Consider the following 24,770-nt stretch of genomic DNA (forward strand, 5'->3'; position numbering starts at 1 on the left):
GCACTCACACCCTTAATCCTATCATTCCACCATGAATCAGTCCCAGTATCACAAATTCTAGATCCAGCCACCTCTGAAAAAGCCCCACTTATGATTGGATGAGGAGGCTTTGGTAGGGCATCTAAACACAAGCTATAACACATGAATATATGGTGAATTCTTAAAATGTAGCTATTATGAATTGTGCTGCAATAAATATGAGTATGAACATATCACTGTAATATGATGCTTTAAATCTTTTAACAATTACCTGGAAGGAGTACAGCTGGGTCAGATGGAATTGCTGGGTAGATTGGAATCTGTATGTTATTATTATTATTTTTTTTTTCGGAATCTCAGTATCTCCATAGTAGTTGCACTAGTTTACATTCCCACCAAAAATATATAAGTATTGACTTTTTGTTCCCCACAATCTCTCCAGAATTTGTTGTTTTTTGAGTTCTTGATGATAGCAAATCTTTCTTGAGTAGATTATGTAATTCTAAGTAGCAGGGCATGACAGGGCATATTACATATGTGTAATCTAAGCACTTCTAGATTCTGAGACAGAAAAATTGCAAGTTCCAGCCCAACCTGTGCAATTTTGTGACACAGCAAGACTGCATCTCAAAATTAAAAATAAAAAAAAGAAAAAAGGGCTGGGGGTATAGCTCAGTGTGAATGCTTGAAATCCCTTCCTCAATAACACACACACATACATACAGAAATCTATGTAATTTGACCAAGATTCATACATGTAAAATGGCTGCCTCAGGGATATTCAAAATAGTTAATACAAAGCAAGGAGGAGAGATTTATATGACAATTAGAATAAATTCCCAGTAACCAGAATGAATACTGAGTTCCCTTATCATGAGTTCTGTTTGAAGATTAAACCTCCTGAAGGTCAAAGTAAATCTCACATAACTGATGTGAAATTCTATGTAATACACTATGCTACTTTTAAAATACAATATCAGAGTGTAGATGATTTTGGCTTCACTAAAGGTGAAATTATGGTGAGAACATGTAGTCAAGTATCTGATTAATTGAGAAGAAAACATAACACGCACTTGAATGATAGATACAATGGCATCTGATTCCATTCCTAACTTCTAGAATCCAAAGTGAAGGAAAGATTTAATGGTGACAAGACTGAAAACAGCAATACAACAAAATAAAAACAAAGTTTGCAAGGAAACAAAATTTCTTATAAAAACAGTCCAGAGCTTTAGTTAGCAGTTGAAAAAGTAAATATGAAATACACTATGGTATATACAAAACCTTTACAGATTGCAAACATCAATTCACATAGCTTCTTTTTATTAGTTTCTTTGTTAAATGCCACAGCATAAAGCTAGAATACTGTTCACTAAGAACAAAACATCTACAATATACAAAAAAACATGTATCCATGGGGCTGGGGATTAAGCTCGGTGATTCCACTGCCTGCTTCCACAAGCACAAAGACCCGAGTTCGATCCCTGGTACCAAAATAACAAAACAAAACAAAAACAAGCAAACAAAAAATGTATCATTTTAGAATCTATTTTGAAACAATAATTTCCCCAAAAATAAATCTGTAGGATATTCAGATTTACTTGTGTGTGTATACACAGACATAAACACTCAAAAGCAAACAAGGTCACTTGGTAAAATAATGGAAAAGTAGAAATACGATAGAAACATATAGTTGGCTTAATTTATTTTATCTGTATTCTTTCTACTTTTTTCATTACTGAATATAAATATTTCAGCATCCTAGGAAAATTACTTTAATCAATGTTTTTAAATGATGAGTAATACTAATGCAAAAAACCCCCAGTCTTTTCTAGCTCAATTTCTCTCATTAAGAATAGAAATCTCCATCTAGTAAAAGCTCTAAGTTTAAAACTAATATTCTGTTAATGTGCTTGCATAATTCATGCCACTTGAATTAAACCAGTAATAAAAAATGAAACAATAATTTACTTTTAATTATCATAAAAATTCTGGAGGGAGCTCTGATGGTAGAGTTCAGGCAGGATATATTGATATATACTTTTTAATATTAAAGAACATTAAACATCACTGTGCCTATGTGTGACTATTTATTTCATTTAAATGTTTGGCAAAAAACAGAAACTATCTTAACATTCTTTTGCATGTACAAAGGCTTTAATTAACTTCAGTGGCACACAAGCTTCTTTTAAAAATAAGTTAACTCTTCAGTGAGATTTAAGGTTTGCCATTTGGCAGTTTAATTTTCTACTCCTCTTTTTTAATAGCACTAGTAAATGGACAGCTTCCTTTATTTAAACTTTGTCCTTATCAGTTCTCTACAGGACCTGACACTGTTACTAACCTTGCATTTCCATCTCCCATATTTGTTAGAACTCTATTTCCTTACTCATCAATGAGCACAGTATATTTTCATGGCTGTCAGGTTAGTAAGGATTATGAAAGAGATAAGCTAGGAGGAAATTTCTATCTGTGTGAAGGTAACTTTACAAGATAGTGAACCTAAATGAATCCTTTCCAAATACATTATATTTTCTCCTTTCTTTACGTAATGTGATCATCAATTTATGACTGGAAATTGAAATCAAAATATGTGCATATGTGTGTGCACACACATGTGGAAATCAACACAATAGCCCTCTTTTACGCTTTGTGACAATAAAGAAAACTAGGTTGTGTATATTTAAAAGTAAATTTTTGCTTTGTTTTATGAAAAGAAACAAAAGAACATTGCTTTAAATGTTAAATTTACAAATCCATTAAATTTAGTATATGTGTGTTATATAGCATATTGTTTCCAGAACCTAATATAGGGTATAGCACATAGTATGCAAATAGAAAAATGTGAACACAATTCAGTATGTTTGCAGGATGTGATGCATTATGCATTAATGTGTTCAAATTGTCAGGCACCATATCTCTGCAGGAAACTAAAATGAGCTTGGAAAGACTGATGAACTGAACCTAGATCAAACCACTATATGACAACATGGCATACAATTTAAGCTGTTCAAAGTACCATAACACTAAGTGTGTCATATGTCGCTCCACTGTAGTCATGTCATTATTGATACTGTACCAAAGGGCGACAAATGGTCGAGAAAATACCTCTTAATTTTTGTTCTACCATTCATATTTTGGTATTGATATTGATCTTGATATTCATTGTTTTGATATTGATCACTGAAAAATCTATTTTCATGTTAATTTAGATAGGTAAATTTCTTATTTACATCACAAAGATTTTTATCAATGCAAATTTGAAATACAATGTGTGACTCTAAAAATTACTTTTGGTCATTCTGGCTTGGCACATACTCAGACAAATGTTACATATAAAATATATAATGTGTTATGCTATATGTCTGGAAGTCCCCTCAAAGCCTCACAGGCTCCTAGGTGGGGCTTTGGGGAAGTGATTGGATCATGCGGGGTGTGTTACTCATCAGTGGGTTAGTCCACTGATGAGTTTACAACTCAATGTGATGTTGGGAAGGAAAGCCTGGTTGGAGATGGGTCACTGGGGGAATGGCCTGGATGGGACCATCTCTTCTCTCTTTCCTTTATTGTTCTGAATCCCACTGCTGCCATGCCCATTTGTCATGCTTCCTTATGTTGGACCCAGCTGTCTATGAACTGAAATCTCCACAAACTGTGAGCCAAAATTAACCTTTCCTCCTGTAAGTTTTCGGCCTTGGGTATTATGTCTCATAGATGAGGAAAGTAATGAAAACATAATGTCAGGATAGAATATCTAAAGTTCTATATATCTCTCACTTTCTAGGTGACTGAAAAGTGGACCAATGAAAAGCTGTGAAGCATAATTATTCCTTCTTCTCTGACTCCATGCTTCCAAGGATACCGCATAGATTAATGCAAAAATAGTTTTGATTTCATTATATAAAATCAAAGATTCTGGCATATAAATAGTATTTCATATCTCCTTTGTAAGGGAGTACAACTATAGAACACAAACTGTTATTTATAGTAAGAATGTTTAAAAATCAGCTTTAGGTCGATTTGATGCTGCACAACCAAGAATGATAGCAAGTATATAGTGATACATAGATTTTTTTCACTTTTGAAGAAAATAGAGCTTTTTCATTCTACCCTGCTTGAATAATCTTGTACTTATTTTTATTTCTTTTTAATGTCTTTAAAAATTTATGCCATTTTTATCTGCATCCTACCAATGTCAACCATATTGTACCTTCTCTTCCTATAGAGTATGATTCTCCTTATAAGCAAGTGTTCAAATATTATTAAAGGAATTAAGGATTGATTTTGAAAAACTGACACTCAGTCATATAATTATATATTTTCTGGATGACAATTAGGTATTAAACTTAAAATTTAAGATATCAAGTGTAAAAAAGCATTACTTATAATGTACACTACTATTTACATGGCTCTTTGCTCTCTATAAATGGGTAAAATCATAAACTAATTTTCTAGAGAAAAGCTCTAAAAAACCCAGGAAATTTTTTAAAATTTTCAAAATTACGTTCACAACTAATTATTAGAAATGTGATATGAACTTGCAATTATACCCCAAATTATTTCTAGAATGAGTGCAAATTTTCACTGCTTTCCATTTCTCTGCTAATGTGATAAGAGGACTGCATGATTTTTTTTATTAAGCCAAAAAGCAATTTTTATATTTTAGTAAATAGTCATCATTTTTATAACTGACTTACTATCCTGCATATATCTAAGAATGTTTTCTTTAATTTTTTGATCATAGATGTTAGTACTTTTCTGTATTTTATTTTAAATATTGCTAAATATTAACCTTATCATAATTATATATTTTCTGTGAATAAATTGTTTTCTGTGTGAGCTTGTATTGTCATGCTACTCACTCTTTGATACCTAGTAACTAGGATAAAAAAACTAAATATTTTCTTTAGTTCTTATGGAAACTTCCCAAGTCCTTGTTCTCATTCTTCCTCATCTAATTTACTGAACTAGGAAAAAACAAAGAATAAATATGGAGGATGTGTCTCATGCCTTACTACACACATATTTTGCTACATAAGCTCTTTGGAAAGATGACTGTCCAAATCAAAAATTATTTAACTATATTAATTAAAACCTATATTAGTCAAAATTTATTTCAAGCTACTTTATTCATTTATTCTTTAATTTCCACATTAATGTAATAAATCAGCCACATATGATTCTTTCACATCTTACACTTTCCAGATTTCATGGAAATGTTTAAATCATTTAAATGTTCTGATGCACCTCTACTGAACATATTGCTTCTATTACTAATAATTATCAAGTCTTGACATACTCCATCATCCTTAGTATCTCTAACGCCTCAAAAATGTTCAATATTGAGTATATTTTCAAATGGCTGAAACTTTACTCATATAATGTTCCTGCTCATTTTTTTCTTCCTCCTAAGATAAATTTATATTTAGCTTTTTTCAAATGAAAGTCTTATAGGTCAGTTAGCTAGCTAGCTAACTAGACACTTACACAGATACCTTATATTCTTCCTATTCTGTACAGTTGTTCGCTTGATATTTTCTATTGTTACAGCTAGTTACATTAGATGTAGGTACATATCTTATCTCTTTCCTACAATTTCTCCACTAATACCAAATAGATTATTGGCTCAATTGGCACATTTCTGTAAACACACAATTAGAAGTTTATTAATCACCAGGTACAACAGTGTTTAGGAGGAAAGGCTACAGTGCCAATGGTGGCTGAGAGGCAGTTTGTATCCTGTCTACCTTCTGTAAAAGAGCCGAATCTGGGTCATTGCATTCAGCAGGGAGATTTAAAACACCTTCCAACGTCGTGCAGCGAGCTGCTGAGTGTCTTTTAACCTAGTTTTGCACACGGGAAACTCAAAGATGTCACGCGATGGAGACTCAAAGTGTAAACTTTGTGGCTTTCTGTTCCTGAAAGGATCTCTCAAACCTTAGCTTCACGAATCTTCCCATTTCAAGGGATAATAACGTGATTGTTTTATTCCGTGGTAGTTCAGAGGTAAGTGAGTCTTTCTGTTACTGTTTCACAATAATAAATTTGCTTTCAATGTAAACAAATTGAAATTGAATTGAGAAAGCCTTCGTTATAACTTCAGTTTGCCTGAATTTAGATAAGCTCCTCCAAGACTTTCAATCTTCACCTGACTTAGAGCATTTACTTTAAGAAACTCGAAATTGTATTTTTTCCCCCTCTACTACTTTCTCATATATTTTTTAAAGCTTCCTGCCAGTACTATAATCCAACAATTCTTTTCTCAAGAACCTGAATGCATTTTTTTTAAAAAAGTAATGCTTAAGGGTGATAACTTCGCTATCTTGGAGAATCTGTGGAAGGGAAGGTGAATAATTTAGGTGGACACACTGCTACAAATTATGAAAGTATTTTCCCACAAAATTATTAAAAAATTCACACTTCCTTTGGTAAACCCAATCAGCAAACACAAATGGTCACTACTGTCTCCCTCACTCCAGGAGTAAAAGCCTTCCCAACCTTTGTTTCAGACTGAGTTCTGATAGCTCTCCACTCCTTTTTTTGTTTGTTTGTTACCAGGGATTAAACTTGGGCCCTTGTGCTTGAGCAGCAGGTGGCAAAAGCACTGAGCTAAATCCCTGGTCCCTAGCTCTCCACTCTTTACAGTGGCTTTGAATAAAGTCTTGCTTAAATGTTTACTTTAGTGGAATTTTTCATTTGTCAAAATATTATTTAGAAATTTTTGAGACCAAAAATGTCTGTCTTTCCATCCCATTGCTACTTTGCAGCTTGCTCTTGGAGCGCGTGTGTTTTTATTTTCTGAGAGGCTTCATCTACTGAGTGTCATATTACTATGAACAAATTCCTGTGTTTGATAAGATAAACCCTTTAAAAAGACAGATTCCAACTAGTTTCAGAGTCTTTGGCTACATTGGCCTAATTTCCCTATGCTACAACTTATTTCTTTTACCAGTAAAATACAGCTTCTTAAACTGGGACACTAGCTGCATTGGCAATGATGCCTTATCCTGCCTTTCTCCCTTTATCTCATAGGATGATCAAATTTAGGCAAAATGAACCATATGTCATTTCTAAAAAGTATTACATCAAACAAGCCATCAATTCATGCTACCTGCCTTTGCTACTCTATCAAGATTTTATTGTCTCCTTTTCTCATAATCTTGATTTTATTAAGACATTTAAAAAAATTAACACTAACCTTAATAATGCTATGGAAAGAATATTTTATGCCTTCTAACTTGCTCTGAACACTGGGACTATATCATAGATATTTTTCTGAGCTTTCTATTGCCTTTGACTGTAAGCATCTGGAGAGCAAAACATGACTTATTTATTCTTCTAGAGTAGAGCCAATACTTGTATATTGAGCAAGATTCAAAAAAGCACTCACCAAAATTATTTTAATCCCCTAAATATGATGAAAAGATCAACAAAATATACCGTACTTTAGATGAAAAAGTTTCAAATCTATTTTACAACTCTAAGTATTGTTTTATTATTCCTTTCAAATAAATTTGTCAAGTCTAGATTAAATATTCTGTTAAAAGTTTATATTACAATAACACATTTCAAGAAAAAAAGTTGATTTACAGTAGTTTTCATATGAAAAAAGGAACTAGTAAATATTTTCTTTTAAGCAATATATCGTAAAACAAATATGCAAAATTTTATAGGACATCAATGGGAAAATTAATTCCTTTGCAGTACCTGTATATGCAAATTGAACAAGGTCCCAGAGGGCATTGGGGTCTATGCCTTCCATCTTGATCTCCTCTTGCTTGGCTTCACAAACATCACTTGTAAACATGGCCGCAAAATAGTCAGAGACGGAACTCAGAACAAGCCTGAAATAGTCACAGAATCTGATTTAGGCCATGAATCTATAGCATAGAAACATTGTATCCACCAAAATGAAATGCAGAGGACAAAATCAATCATCATTCAAGTAATCGATGTATTTAAATATTTTTTTCCCCTCCTGATTGGTCTTTTAAGAACCGATTGAAGAAATCTGGCACCAAATTTCAAGAAATCTGGTCTATATTTATTGCCTATATTTTCTTCCATCATCTTTTGTCTGTTTTTTCTTTCAAATTTAGAATTTCATTCCTTTGAATAAGAATCAAAGTTTATTTCTTTATACACATTGAACAAGTTTTCACCACTGTGTTATTTGTTACTGAATTATGGTGCCATGTCAACCATCAATTCACCTCTTGAATGCGTATTAATTTCTCCCTAAAATTTTTACTAATTTTGGTTATTTGCCTGCTCTTTTGCCGTTGCAGTACATTTACAATGCTACAGATCTAACTATGTGCACATAATCCTCAAGGCAAATTCTTTCTCCTTGTATTAGTGGAGTTTGATTCTTCAAAAGTAAAAATTTAAAACTTCAAGTTTAAAGCAAGTTTATTAACTTCAATCGTGCCTATGAAATTTTTATTAAATGCACTGATTTTCTGGTTTTATTTGGAGAAATTTGGACTTCTTAATATAAACCAATACTTTCAAAAGTATAACACATCTACCCATGTTTTCAGGATATTTTATTTTTTTGATTGTCAAGCTTTAACTTCTAAAATTGCCATAGATACCTTTGGTTAATTGATATACATTTCAGTTTTCTTCACATTGTGTATAATTCTTTTGTCTTTTATTAGAATTAATTTGTTGAAAATTTCATGTATCCATTTTTTATGTGGACATTTGTTAAATTAGTTTACTTTTTTTTGATTCTACTATTTCTCTATTAGGCAAATAATCATATCATCTGCAAATAATCTCATTTGAATGATTCTTCATTATTCTCTATAATTCCTTTTATCTTCTCCTTTCTAACCTTATGTAAGCCTGCCAGTGTTTTACTTTAAGAGCAAATTTCTACTTTTCTCTGTAGTGAAAAGAAGACATGTGAAAGTATCTCTTTCCAGTGTGGTGCTTTGTGAATATATTTGTATACAAAACACACACTTTCTCAAGTCAGGAAGACCTCATTAATTTCTAGGGCTGCAAAAATCTTCTAAAATAGGTGTTAACATTCACAATTTAATGAAAATTTGCCAGGAAAATTAACAAATAAGTTTTAGGATTTTTCTTTGTATAATCATAAGAAAAAATTGATCTATACTTTTTCTTGTATTTTCCTCATTTGATTTTGAATGAAAGTTAGACAAGCCGCATAAAATGAGCTTTCAGCATTAATTCTTTTATTTTCAATTTTATGTAGAAAGTTATAGAAGAAAGCAATTTTTTTTCTTTAAGATATTTTAGAACTTTAAAAAGTTCTACTGCTGTCAGCAGGCAGGTCTGTGCACGCCCTACTGAGGTCCTGAATCACGCGAAAGACACCGAATCACCCCACTGCAGACAGGCAGCCACCTGATTCCACAATACAAAGACCCAGAGGACACCAGACCACCAGATCAAGGTGCTGAGTCCCACTGATTCCGGACCAGAGGTAGGGGTTTCTGAGCTGTCGTCCCACTGCTCCTGGCCCAGAGGAAGGGGCTTCTGAGCCACCATCCCACTGCTCCTGGTCCAGAGGAAGGGGTTTCCCGGCCACCATCCCTCCAGCTGCTCCCAGCCCACAGGAAAGGGCTTCTGGGTCACCATCCCTACTGCTGCTTGTGGCCACTATCCCACCTCACCCAGGTCAGAGGAGGTAATCGGTGCAGGCTCTAACAGCCTCCCACACCAGTTGAAATGAGAAAACACGTAAATAAATCTCAAAACCAGACTTCCAGATCACCTATAGCAACCCCAAAGGGAAATGAGATGGAACACTCTGATACTCAACCACCTGGACCCACACAACTGGCAACAAAAGGGGATCTAGAAAAAATGAAATCAGAAATAATTTCTCAGATAACAGGAGAAATTGTGCCCCTAGTGCAAGACATGATTAATAAATCTAGAGAGGAGCTCAGGAACATGATGGAATCCCAACATAAGAAACAAATGGAATCCATAAAACAGATGCAAATAGATTTCCAGGAGATGAAAAACTCCACTGAAAGTCTACACAGCAGAATGAGCCAATGTGAGGACAGAATTTCACATATAGAAGATAAGATTGCAATTAGTGACCAGGAAAAGAAAAATTGCTTCAAAATTATAAGGAACATGAGAAATCAATCCAGCAGCTGCTAGATGATGCAAAGAAGAATAACATAAGACTGATTGGGCTCAATGAAGAAACAGGAGAGAGTGGAGATGACATAAAAAAATCTCTTCACAGAAATAATGGCAGAAAACTTCCCAAGCAGGGGAAAAGAGCTTGACATACAGATAAGTGAGGCATATAGGACTCCAAATAGCCTTGATCAAAAAAACCCTACACATAGGCATATAATTGTTAAGATTCCAGAAACACAACAGAAGAACAAAGTTCTCCAAGCAGTCAGAGAAAAGAAACAAATCACATACAAAGGAAAGCCCATCAGAATCACAGCAGACTTCTCAACACAAACAATCAAGGCAAGAAGAGCTTGGAGTGACAGATTCCAAGTCCTAAAAGAAAACAGCCTCCAACCCAGATTGGTGTACCCTGCAAAACTATCTTTCAAAATGGATGGAGAAATAAGATACTTTCATGATTAAGACCACCTTAGGAACTTCGTGAATACCAAACCAGCATTCCAAAGAATTTTACACAATATGCTAGGAACAGACATTGAGGATCACAACCCCAGGAAGCAAAGCAGAATGAACCCATCTGGCATGACAAGAAATTAACTGTAAAGGGGGAGAACCAAACAAAAAGAAAAAGTCATAGCAATGACAAGTCAATACGTTTCAGTTATAACCATCAATGTTAATGATCTCAATTCACCAATCAAATGAAATAGACTGGCAGAATGGGTCAAGAAGCAAAATCCAACAATATGCTGCATACAAGAAACACACTTAATTCAAAAGGAAACTCATAGACTGAAAGTTAAAGGGTAGAAAACAATACTCCCTGCAACAGGAACCCCCCAAAAAACAGGAGTAGCTATCCTCTTTGCAGATCAAGTAGATTTCAAACCAACACTGATTAAGAGAGATGAAGAAGGACACTACATCCTTGTAAAGGGAAGAATCCAAGAGGAAGAGATGACAATCATAAATATCTATGCACCAAACATGAGTGCACCCAACTATAAAAAACAAATACTAACAGACATGAAAAGTCATATATGCACTAATACAATTGTAGTGGGGGACCTCAACAGCCCACTGTCACAAATAGATAGATCAACTAGACTAAAAATAAGTAATGAAATACTAGAACTCAATTGAACTCTTGAACAAATGAACTTGACAGATGTTTACAGAGTCTTCCACCCCACAAAATCAGAATACACATTCTTCTCAGCTGCACATGGGTCATTCTCCAAAATACACCACATATTCTGACATAGAACATGTTTAAGTAAATGCAAAGGAATTGAAATTATCCCCTGTACATTATCAGACCATAGTGTGATGAAATTGGAGATCCATAGCAAAAGAAACTCAAAAAATTTCATAAACATGTGGAAATTGAACAACACACTTCTGAATAACTAATGGGTCACAGAGGAAATTAAAGAAGAAATCAGACAGTTCCTTCAATGAAATGACAATGACAATACAACATATCGGAATCTATGGGACACAATGAAAGCTGTCTTATGAGGGAAATTCATAGCAGTGAATACACATTTTAGGAAAACAGAACGAGCCAAATAAAACAACCTGATGATGAACCTCAAGCTTCTAGAAAAAGAAGAGCAGGACAACCCCAAAGCTCATACAAGGGAGGAAATTATAAAGATCAGAGGAGAAATCAATGCAATGGAGACTAAGAGAATGATACAAAAAATCAATGAAGCCAAGAGTTGGTTCTTTGAAAGAATCAACAAAATTGACAAACCTTTAGCCAACCTTGTCAGAAAAAGGAAAGAAAAGGCCCAAATCCATGCAATTAGGAATGAAAAGGGTGAAACTACAACAGACCCAGCAGAAATCCAGAGGATCATCAATACCTACTTCCAGAACCTATATGCCAATAAGATGGACAACACAGAAGAAATGGACAGATTCCTAAATACATATGAATTACCAAAGTTGAACGAAGAAGACCTAAAAATTCTGAACAACTCAATATCAACCAATGAAATTGAAAATATAATTAAAAACTTATCAACTAAGAAAAGCCCTGGCCCTGATGGCTTCACTGCTGAATTCTACAAGACATTTAGAGAGGAACTGCTGCCACTACTGTTTAAACTCTTCAATGAAACTGAAAGGGAAGCAATACTCCCAAATTCATTCCTGGAAGCAAGCATCACCTTGATCCCCAAAGCAGAGAAAGACCCAACTGAAAAAGAGAACTATAGGTCAATCTCACTAATGAACATAGATGCAAAAATCCTTAATAAGATACTGGCAAAGAGAATGCAGAAGATCATCAAGAAGATCATACACCCTGATCAAGTGGGATTCATCCCAGGGATGCAGGGATGGTTCAATATACAAAAATCAATTAATGTAATACACTATATCAATAGAGCCAAGGACAAAAACAATGTGATTATCTCCATAGATGCAGAAAAAGCATTTGACAAAATCCAACATGCATTTATGATAAAAACCCTACAAAAAATTGGAATAGATGATCTCTACCTCAAACTGATAAAAGCCATCTATGAAAAGCCAACAGCCAATAACATACTAAATGGTCATAAACTGAAATCCTTCACACTAAAATCAGGAACAAGACAAGGATGTCCACTATCACCACTCTTGTTCAATATAGTTTTGGAAACATTAGCCACAGCAATTAGACAAGAGAAAGAAATAAAAGGAATAAAGATAGGAAATGAAGAAGTCAAATTGTCATTATTTGCAGATGACATGATACTCTATATAGAAGACCCCAAGAACTCCACCAGAAGTCTTCTAGACTTAATAACCAAATTCAGTCAAGTAGCTGGTTACAAGGTTAACACACAAAAATCAATAGCATTCCTCTACACCAATGACAGACTCACTGAGAGAGAAAAAGGGCAAATAATTCTTTTCACAATAGCATCCAAAATACTGAAATACCTAGAAACCATCCTAACAAAAGAAATCAAAGACCTCTTCTCTGATAACTATGGCATTCTGAAAAGAAAGATTGCAGATGATATCAGAAAATGGACAGACATCCCCTGCTCCTGGGTAGGAAGGATTAATAAAGTGAAAATGGCCATACTTCCAAAACTGCTATATAGATTTAATGCAATTCCAATTGAGATCCCAGCAGCATACTTCATAGACCTCGAGAAAACAATCCAAAAATTCATTTGGAGCCAGAAGAGACTCAGAATAGCAAAAGCAATTCTAGGTAACAGAGACATGGCAGGGGGTATCACAATCCCCAACCTGCAACTATACTGTAAAGCTACCATGATAAAAACAGCATTGTACTGGCAAAGAAACAGACCTGAGGACCAGTGGAACAGATTAGAAGATGCAGAAACAATGCCAGACACACTCAGTCATCTCATCTTCGACAAAGGAGCCAAACACCCTCACTGGAGGAAAGATAGCCTCTTTAATAAATGGTGCTGGAAAAATTGGGTTTCAACTTGCCAAAGATTAAAACTAGACCTATATCTCTCACCATGCACTAAACTAAAATCAAAATGGATTAAAGTTATAATATTAAAATAGAAACTCTGAACCAGTTGGAACAGAGGTTAGGTAGAACCCTTGAAGACTTTGGTGTAGGAAAAGATTTTATGAACAAAACCTCAGTTGCCCATGAACTAGCACAAACAATCAACAAGTGGGATGTCTTCTTATTAAAAGGCTTCTGCACAGCAAGAGAAACCACCAGCAGTGTGAAGAGACAACCCACAATGTGGGAAAAAATCTTCACCTGCTCTTCCTCAGACAAAGCTCTACTATCTCGAATCTATAAAGAACTTAAGAAGATCAGACCTCCGAAATTTAAAGACCCAATCCAAAAATGGGCATCTGAAATGAACAGACATTTCTCAGACAAAGAAGTAGAAATAGCAAATACATACATGAAAAAAATGCTCAACATCACTGGTCACTCGAGAGATGCAAATGAAAACAATGCTAAGATTCCACTTGACTCCAGAAAGAATGGCTGCTATCATGAAAGCAACCAATAACAAATGCTGGAGGGGCTATGGGGAAAGAGGAACCCTGGTCCACTGCTGGTGGGAGTGTAGACTGGTGCAACCACTGTGGAAATCAGTATGGAGATACCTCAAAGAACTAGGACTGGAAGTCTCATTTGACCCCGCTATTCCACTGCTGGGGATCTTCCCCAAAGAATTAAAAGTATCATACCACAGTGATATATGTGCATCCATGTTCATAGAAGCACAGTTTGTGATAGCTAAAACTTGGAAACAGCCCAAATGACCATCAACTGGAGACTGGATAAAGAAAATGTTTTTTTTTAATAAAATGGAGTGCTACTCAGCTATAAAAAATGAGAAATTGGAGACATTTATAGCTAAGTGGATGCACATTGAGGCAATACTCTTAAGTGAAATAAATAGGACACATATGTGTAAATACCGAATAGTTTCTCTGATGTGAGAAACTGAAAGTGTAAATAAGGACTAAATGTGTAATAGGTAATGTGAAATAGGAAGAAAAGGGGCAAAGGGGAAGGAAGTGGGAGGGCTAGGGGAAAGGATAGAGGGGAATGGGATTAATATGAGAAAATGGAAAAATAGGAACAAAATCTTTGTAAATAGGGAGGACTGGAGGGCTTAAAGGGAGGGCTGGGCAAGGGTGAAAAATAAGAACCAAGAGACACTATGTAAAGATACAGGTTTCCAATGATGAATGTCATTGTATTGTATACCTAAAATGTACCAATGATTAGAATGAATAATCGATAATGTAAAATAGGAAGAAAAGGTCCAAAGGGGTAGGGGTAGTGGGAGGGGCAGGGGAAAGGAAAGAAGGGAAAGGAAAAATGCTGAGAAATGGAAAAAATGGAAATAAAGTCTCTGTAAAGAGGGAAGGGTGGAGGGCATGAAGGGAGGGCTAGGAATGGGGAAAAATAAGAACCAAGATGCATTATGTAAAGGTACAATTCCCAATGAGAAAAGTAATTGTGTTGTATACCTACAATGTACCAAGAAAAGAATTTAATACAAAAAAAAATGTTCTAAAGTTTTATTGTTTTGGGAAGGTTGGTCTCTTAATTTGCCATTTCATTTACTTAATAAAGCACATGTCTTATTCATGTGTTCTGTTTCTTCTTACATCTATTTTGGCCATGTCACATTTTGTAAGAATACATTTTATTCACATTGTAAAATATATTAATGTGATTTCAAATGATTTGGAATTTCTCAGATCTCTTTTGATATTTCAAATTGCTTTATTTATTATATCTATCTTTTCCTATAACTTTTTAAAAATATTTATTATAGTTACTTTCATTCCCTCTTCTAGTCATTTTAACACCTGAGTTGTCTCTATATCAATTTCCATCAACTGTAATTACTCTCGTCCTGCACTACATTGTTGTACCTTTTCAATTTATCGTAACTTCCAATTGGATAGGACATAATATTCTCACCTCTTCCAAAAATTGCAGGAACATGACTTTAGTTTACTAAGTGTTGTTTTGTTTTATGAAGTTTTGTGTGGTTTTGTAGCTTGAAAGAAATAGTATAATTTTTTGGTTTGTCTTGTTATTTATTGTTGCTTTAGAGGAATTTTCAAGTTTCCATGTACTCTAAACATTATAAATGGAAGTAAAATTTTCTAAAGATACAGCAAAACATGACAATATTTTCTCATTTTTAAAAAGACAGTGCATGTTAGATAAGAGGTATGTTCTTTATAGTTGAGTTTGCAATTTAGAAATTTCTTTTTCTTTGGAGTATGATGGAGACATTTAGTAGAATTTGGAGGCTCTTGAAAGAAAGATTTCTTACTGATTGAGAATATAATTACTAACATGGAAAAGAAGAAGACATAAAAACGTTATGACACTGAATTGAAATCCAAGGAATCAATATAAATTCTTCCTTCTTACAATATTATAGACTATGACTTTGATGTGTGCATGGACTTTTGTGTGTGTAGACTTAGAACTGTTTGGAAAAGGATCAGACCTTTGAGTTGGAGCAGGTAAGGCAAATGATAAGCTTGTAAGCCCTTTCTTTTCACAAAGTACTCCAAATGGATGGAAACTAGTCAAGAGAACTAGATGTGATGTCTTCATCTGGAAACAAAGCAACAGTCAAATTTAAAAGCACCTTTTCCCCAAAGAAGACTGGGTTAAGAAAATAATATCAATATGGTATAGTATTATTTTCTGATATTTTGTAATATCAGGCTATAATATTCTAGTCAGGTGACATTTTCCCATTTACTTATTTTGTGTTTTATCTGCTATGTATTTTATCTTCTCTGTAACTAAAGAGTCATGGTAAAATTTAGCTTTAACAAAGTAAGACATTCTTTAGCTGAAATACATTCCTTAAACATATGACATATATTTAATAAGTGTTTTAAGTAATCTACATTTTTAAGTATTTTGTAAATATTAATGCCTAGGATAGTTACTTGTCTGAAATATTTAAATTAATTCTCTATGAAATTAATGGTCAATTAGTAACTGGCATGTGAATTCTTTTTTTGTATTTTCAAGGTTTGACAGAATGATTAAAGCACAGGTGTCATCAATTTTTTAATATCCTAGGTTAATCAATTTCAAATGATCAATTTTATCAAAATACTCAATATAATTCAATAAGATACAAATATAAACATATATATATATATATATATACACACACACACACACACATTTCTTACAGATAAGAAATATATCAACATAAAGCTAACCAGCTTGATCTTATGCATGAAACTCATCTTTGCAGGAGGGCCACATATTACAGAACAAAATAGTATGTCACTATATTATTCAATTTTAAATCATTAAATAACATATATTCCATCAGCTATAACATATAAAATATGGCTAACTCAGTAGAACAAATACAATCAATTACACTCCATTCATAGTCAATGTATAACATAAAATTCAAATTAGATTTTAGAAGAGGTATTTAATGTAGAACAGGAATTAAATTTTTTATATGTACATATTTACCTTCTATTAGTGCAAGAGATGCAGGAGCAAAAACTGCACAAAGGAGTACATGAATGCAGCTACTCAGGAAAATTTCTTATTGAGGTCACTATAAATTTATTTCCTTAAAAAACTGTTAAACTTCTAAATTCCACTTCAATTTATTGTGGTGTTTGACATTGTCAGTCTCCCACTTTTTTAAATCCATTTTTTTATCTAGAGCAGTGCAGACTTTCTTATCTCAGCTTTCCTTTGATTGAATGATTTTCCTTCCTCTTCCTACACTTTCACCCTTTCATTGCCAGAGATGTTTTTTTCTTTCAGGATACTTTACTGGGCCTTAATGCTTACTACTGCTGAATCATTTGTGAGTACTAATTAGTAAGTATTGTTATAATGGTTTCAAATCTAACCTCAAATCTTGAATGCCTGTAGAAAATGCTCACAAGATATTTCAGTGGCATTTCACTCTATTCAAGCTCTTTCAAGCCATAAAGCCTTCTGCTAAGATTTTTCTTTATTAGTTTCCTGTTTCTAAACGGTGCCCTGCCAATGTGTTGAACTCCCAGAGTAGGAATTATGAAGTTATCATCTCCTATATTAAATATGGCACAAAAGCAGTACTTTCTTCTGTAGTTGAGTTTGCTGTTGCCCTCCTTTGGAGGCATAACCATACTTCCAGGATCAACATTGTTATTACCCAACAACAACAAAACATCCCTTTTCCAAAAATCCACATTTGGCCCAACAGCACTGTCATTTCTAGGAAATTCATGTGTTCTTGCTCTCCTCATTACTTTCTCCAACTGCCACATCCTCCAACTTGTAGCCAGTAGGTGAAGCCAATGACAATGAGGAATAGAAGTCCACAGGTGTTCACCATGCAATCCATTCAGAAAAAATACCAATAAAATCCACATAATAATCTTGTGTAATCATATTACTAGTAGTCCAGGGCCACATGTGGCCCCTGGTCTTCAGGTGAACATGATTGCTTCAAAAATTCTTGTGTGACAAAGATGAACCAAGACTCCTTCCTTTATTTGCCCCTTCTGCTTTATACTGTTTTTTTTTTTTTCTAAGGACAGGCTATAAATAAATCACATACACCTGAATTCCAGGCTCAGGATGGAAATAATAAGGAAGCTGACTTATGTCACCATCCTTCAAAATATTTCTCAGTTCATCTCTTTATGTTCATATAGCCCTCATTTCATGCCTGAATTAACTGCAAGAGCTTCACAGATCATTAACCAGTTTATATGATGCCCATCTTTCATCCATTAGTAGAAGCTGTACCATATTTTAAAGATAACTTTTAAATTATGATAGCTGTTGCAGTTGTTCAAAGCATGACTTCTACAACAGATTGTGTCAGTTTGAATTACGTTTTCACCAATTAGTGAGTTCATAACTTGAATGAAATTCTTAATTTCTCTACTCTATTTATATTTATAAAAATAATTGGAAAAATAAGAATTCCATTACTTTCAAGACACACACAAAGCAATTCAAACAGAGCCTGGGATGTAATCAACACTGTATTAACTAGAATCAGTATTATTATTATTATTATTATTATTATTATTATTGATTTATTTATGTTCTTCCCATCTTCAAAGATCTACCTTGGCTTGTAGTTATATATAATTTTTCAATCTAAACTTCTTTACTTGTATTCAAGGTCTACCATAACAAACTCTTCCTACGTTTTGGTTTATTTCCTGCCATTTCTAATATAAACTTTCCTACTTTCACCAAACCATTATCCCTGTAATTTCTACAAACGCTGTTTTTAGTTCTGTAATTCCCATATTATTGTATCTAAAGAGCACACCGTTTGTTTTCCAATAGGCTAAACTTAATTCAAATATATTTCATCTGAGAATTTCTCAAAATGCTACATCAAATTCTACCCATTTTCTAATTACTTGACTATATCTCACACATAAAATCAAAGACCATACATTTCAGTTACCAGGGTGTTTGGAACTATGTTAATTTTCTTACATGTTCAACGAGCTGTTCTAAATTTCATAAGTGTATTAGAAACTCAATGAAGAAAACATCATATTTTATAATCTTTATACATCATAAGCATAGATCAATTCTAGTGTTTGTTTGAGAGATGCTTGTTTTAAAAAGTACAAAAAAAATGCTTCCTATACTGGTGAAAATCTGTAGTAGGCATAAACATGATAATAATATTCAAATAATAGGGAAAATGAAACAAAACATGTCAGCTTCTCTAATCTGATTTTTTTTCCTGCTGTGTAATATTCTTATAAACTACAAAAGCTATTGCAAACTATTAAATTGAGTGAGAGAATTAGTTGTATCATAGATTTAACAAAATAGAAGAAAATGGATCATATCAAAGATGATATATAGGAATATATAACTTCAACACAAAAAAGCAATACAGATATTCCTCATTTAATGACAGAGCTACATTCCTTCACATAGATTGCTAAGTAAATTTATCACTAAATGAGGAACTGTGAATAGTATGTACATTATCATATGCACACAACAAAAGAATGGACAAGGGAAACTCCAACTTGATGACTTTGCTTTTATATTCATCATTTTTACATGAAGTACTATCATGTATAATAGAACATAAAACAACAATACTATACTCTACAGTACAGTCAGCAAACATTGCAGTATTTTATAAACAAGATGCACTGTACCCAAAGAAGACAGTAATGCTTTATAAACAAGATGTACAGAACTGTACAAAAAGAAAAAAAAAGATGGGTCATAAGTACAGGCCTTAAATCTTAGCAGTGCAACTCACTCAAAGTCCTGACAGTCATTAAACAGGGAGGTCATGAAACTAGAAATACCGGTACTACATGCATTCTCTAGGATAAATCACTTATAAAATTAATTCCTATTTACTCTACTTGATAAGGCTTGAATATTATTAAATATATCATTCTAAAGGTACTTTTAGACTCAACTATTTACCTGCTCTTAATGAACTATAAAGAGCAGTAGGGCAGAGAGGGGAAGATGGGGACATTTCATCAAGGAGTATTAAGATATGACTAAGAAATACTGCTGTGAAGGCACAGTATAGCAAGTATACATAGCCATAATGAACATTTCACAAAGTTAGAAATACTTTAATGTTTTCACCATGAAAAATACTAAATGTTTGGTGATATATATGCTTAAATTTTTTAAAACATTAGACAATGTATGCATGTATTGAAACAACACATACTTTTCCACTACTATGCATAACTTTCAAATGTATAAATTAAAACATTAACATATTAATTTTCATAAATAAATAATATACTAAGAATAATTTTATAATCATGATGAATTGATCTGCATTTTAGAATTTAATTACTACTTCTTTTCCCTTATGTTGTCTGTTGAGTTCTAGGATTCATTGTGCTTAAACAGAAATAGAAACTTGTCCATTTTCTCCATTCATTTGTGGCTGATCATGGACTTGGTGACCAGAAAAGTATCACATGTGTAGTAATTGATATAATAGTGTTTATTGTGACATAATTATTGTCAAATAATATTTTGAACTAATATATTGACTGTATTATGTGTTTCAGTTATCATTTTGCATATATTTTTGTAAATTGTTCTTCAGGTTTTCTCAAACATGTCTTATTCTTACCAAGTTTATGATGTTTGTTGAAGCAAAAACAGATGATTTGTTTTTCATTTCTTACTCAACATTCAGTGAACATTTTATGTCAAACTGCTTCATTGCAAACATAAATAATCCTTTACACAATATGAATCAGATAGTCAATTATTCCCAAGTGAAAGAAGTAAAATGAATTTTGTCAGTATATGATAGGTCTGACCTATTAAGTTAAAATACATTATTTTCCAGAAACCTTCTAATTTTTTAACAAAAAGTAGTTTTCATATTCTTTGGTAAGTAATGAATTTTATCTCTCACAAAATAAAAGTATTAAAATCCTGCCCCTTTAGAAAATAAATTTCAAAGTAATATTAACATTAATATTTTATAAAGAATATTTGATATTTTATTTAAAAAATAGGACTCTGAAGAAAATTTGTTTTTCTTTTTGAAAACTCAAGTATGACAACCCATTTTTTTAATACAAAGTACCTTTTTTGTTGTTTCTTTTGGTACTATAGAAGAATAATTAAAGACACTTGCTTCTGGGGTCAGGCCTACTTAATCCAAATTCTGATTCTGATTCTATACCATGAGAAAGGATCAAGTATTTTATGTAAGTCACAGTTTCTTACCTTGTAAAGTACAAATAATTATCACAATATAAGTAAGATATTCTATGAAGACAAAAATGCCATGATAATGAATATACTATTTAAATTGATTATGAAATATATAGAATGAATGAAAATAGAATAAAACACAACTTGAAAGGCTCAACACTTTAGTAAATAAAACAGGTTTCTTTTTGTCACCATTAAATATCAACATTTTATTCTCTAAATTTCCATTTTATCATCAAATTATTGCATGATTGTTCAAAATATTTCAATTAATACACATTTATACATTTATAGCAAATGATGATCCTTTCTTTATCCTACTATTTGGGCTTTTTACCCTAGGAATAAGTTTTGTTTAATTTATGTAGTATATCCTTCTCCTTTGTTTCTATTTATATAAAAATCATGAATAATGCTATTTCTAAATAGGTATATATTTCTTATGTAATATTTTGCAATTTATGTCAACTGAACATGGTTACTATTGTTAATCCCTAATGGGGGAGAAAATTTTCACAAGCTGATTCATTTTTCAATATATACCTGTATTATATCACAAAAAGCAATGCAAATCCCTGTTTTCCTACTATTGAAAATTCAACTGTCTAAATGTTAATATTGATTTTGTCAGTTTAATTTTCCTCATATGATATCCCTGAAAGCAGAGAAACTTTATTTTTTTTAAATAATCCTCGATGTTTGATATTTGGGCCTTTGTACTGAAAAGTTTTGGTTCACTTGTTGGAAATCAACTATCCTGGGTTATTTCTGAGAAATTGATATTCATCTTAGAATTTCTGGGAAGGTTTAAAACACAAATGAATTCAGAGATTTGCTTGTTTCACCTGCAAAAATATGGTAATGTGTTATCTTAAGTATGACTAGCATTTCAGACTTTACCTTGTTATAAAATAACATCAGTGATAAATTAGTGTCCCTACATAGACACAGTATTTTATCAATGGAATGATAATTATAACTTACATAAAGTTGGAAAGATATATAATACAAAATATTATACAGAACATAATCAAATGATTTCATGTAGTCTTTTAATGGGAAAAAATTGTTCAATAGGAATTTATTGGAAAGTTTTAAATGGTGACATAATTAATATGAATTATACATATGATCTTTATGAATGGTTAGCAAGTTCTTACATAAGAAATTAACTTGGAATATGTTTCTTGAAGTACATCTTAATACAGTCCAAATGATTTCTTTTTATATTATTTGAAATTATTATAATATTTTTAGATTTTTCAGTGCTAATGACTGCAGTGCCGTGTATATTTTGCCCTCAGATGATACTCCCCTACATTACTCAGAATGTAACAGAATAATTTTCAAACACATTAGGTTATTTATTACTTATATGATGATTATTTGTTTTAAACCAGTAGCTAGACTGACGTACAATTTCTTCATAGTGAAAAAGGACAAACAAGGTGATGTAATTATTCAAAATAGCTCTTGCTCTTTTTAGATACCACACATTTTTCATGTTTCCTAATATTTATTCAACTTATAACTCTAATGACATAAATCTTGCAATATGGTGCCAAAGTTTGAAGCCATAGTGCTATTTAAAATATTAATTGGGACACCTTTAAAGTGGAATGAATTTAATAGTCTTTGTTTTTAACATCAACAGGGTGAAACTTTCAAAATAATCAGAAAAAAACCTACCAAAAAGTCAATATTTTCCCTTTCTTGATCACAGAATCACCTCAGACCATCTTAGTGAAGTTCTGAAATAATTTGCTTCTTTATTCTTGAATTACTGTTTAATATGCCTACATCTATCTATGAGTAATATGAAGATGCATAAAACCTTATTTAAGTTACATAGATAATTTTTCAATTTAATATGTAATTTAATATATGCTAAATATATAAAATATTTAAATGATCAGAATGACACATATAAGCAATATATGCTTATATTTTAGAGTAATACAAAATAGAAATTTTATTTCTCCCTCATTGCACTATATGAAAACTGTTGGCATAAGAAAATACATCATTTAAAGCATAACATATATATAATAAAGTTATTAGGAAAATTAAGTGAAATATTATGAATATAGTAGAATTGCTCAACATATTACTTACAAACATTTCAAATAAGAATAATCTAGTATGAATTAAAGATGAATACATAATAAAAACTATCTAAATCACTTTAAAATCGAACATTTTATAAGTTAATACATTTTTGAGTTGACTCTTTAGCTTCTTAAACTAATATAAGTAAAATTATTTGACTAATTGGTGAGTTAAACAAAGTAAATTTATACTTAAATATTTCATTCTGTATTTTATTTACATATAATCATATGAAATTAAATTTTTATCATAAAATTTACAAAAGCATTTACCTTAAAGAATATAACAGAATATTTATCTAGATGCTTGGTGAGGATAATTCACACATTTGCCACACATATTACAAAATTATGATGGTTGATTTTTGCGTCAACTTGAAAAAAAATAACTAACAGGTTCTTTAGCACAGCTTTAGATGTGTCTGGGTGATAGATTTGCCAGAGGGAAGACACACCCTGGGTATGTGTGGAACTGACCAAGAGGCTTGTAGCCTGGATGGAATAAAAAGGGAAAGAAAAAGGAAGTCTTGACTTTTTTCCTTCCAAGGAGCTCTTCTCCACCGTTACCTTCGGACGTCCATCTCCAGGCTTGCTGCACAGACTCTTCAGCCTTCCAAGCCAGCCAGACCCTTGGGCTTTCCAATATGGACTCACACCTGACTCTGCCGTGAACTTCAGACTTTATATTAAATCTGTTCCTCTCTCTCTCTCTCTCTCTCTCTCTCTCTCTCTCTCTCTCTCTCTCTGGTACTGGGGATCAAACTCAGGACCTTGAGCTTGCGAGGCAGGTGGCGGAACCACTGAGCTAAATCCCGGCCCTTAAATCTGTCCCTTTAGTGAGGCCTAACTGATACAAACAAGTATTTTGCTCAAAAATAATGACTGTTTTGTTAATTGGTGCCTTGAAAATGATAATTCAATTTCACAATAATATTTGAAAAATAAATATGAAGAATGCATTACTAGAATTCTTGTAGTAGTAAGCTACAGATGGACACAAGTTGCCCTAGATTAGTTATTAAATGTTCTTTCCCCAGCATTTCAAGATACTGAATTATTTCAATGCCCACATTTTAACAGCTTGCACGTGTTTGTGTATACTTCCATGTGTCTGTGTGCACATGAAACCCAGATAATACCATTTCATTTTAAGGATATGTGGAAGGGAATAATATTGAAAACATTTTCATATTAGGATAATTTATCCTTTTATCAATTCATTAGCATTCCATATGACATAGGTCAAAATACAGTATCTAAAACTGTTCCTACACAAGGTCATTGATTAGTATTTTCAGAGGATTGTTTCCAGGAACTCAGTG

At 32.7% G+C, this 24,770-nt stretch overlaps 1 protein-coding gene across 1 annotated transcript in view; it reads right to left on the bottom strand.

Moving 5' to 3' along the window:
- Positions 1 to 24,770, bottom strand: part of Klhl1 (kelch like family member 1) — a 422,969-nt gene that overhangs the window by 241,588 nt on the left and 156,611 nt on the right. Inside the window, exon 3 of the mRNA XM_004844289.4 lies at positions 7,687 to 7,823. Coding sequence (XP_004844346.2) covers positions 7,687 to 7,823 — 137 coding nt within the window. The remainder of the gene's footprint in view (positions 1 to 7,686; positions 7,824 to 24,770) is intronic.

This window comes from Heterocephalus glaber, unplaced genomic scaffold, assembly GCF_053883595.1.
Source record: "Heterocephalus glaber isolate CG9 unplaced genomic scaffold, H.glaber_assembly_v1.0 deba00001577, whole genome shotgun sequence".
Classification (NCBI taxonomy): Eukaryota; Metazoa; Chordata; class Mammalia; order Rodentia; family Bathyergidae; genus Heterocephalus; species Heterocephalus glaber.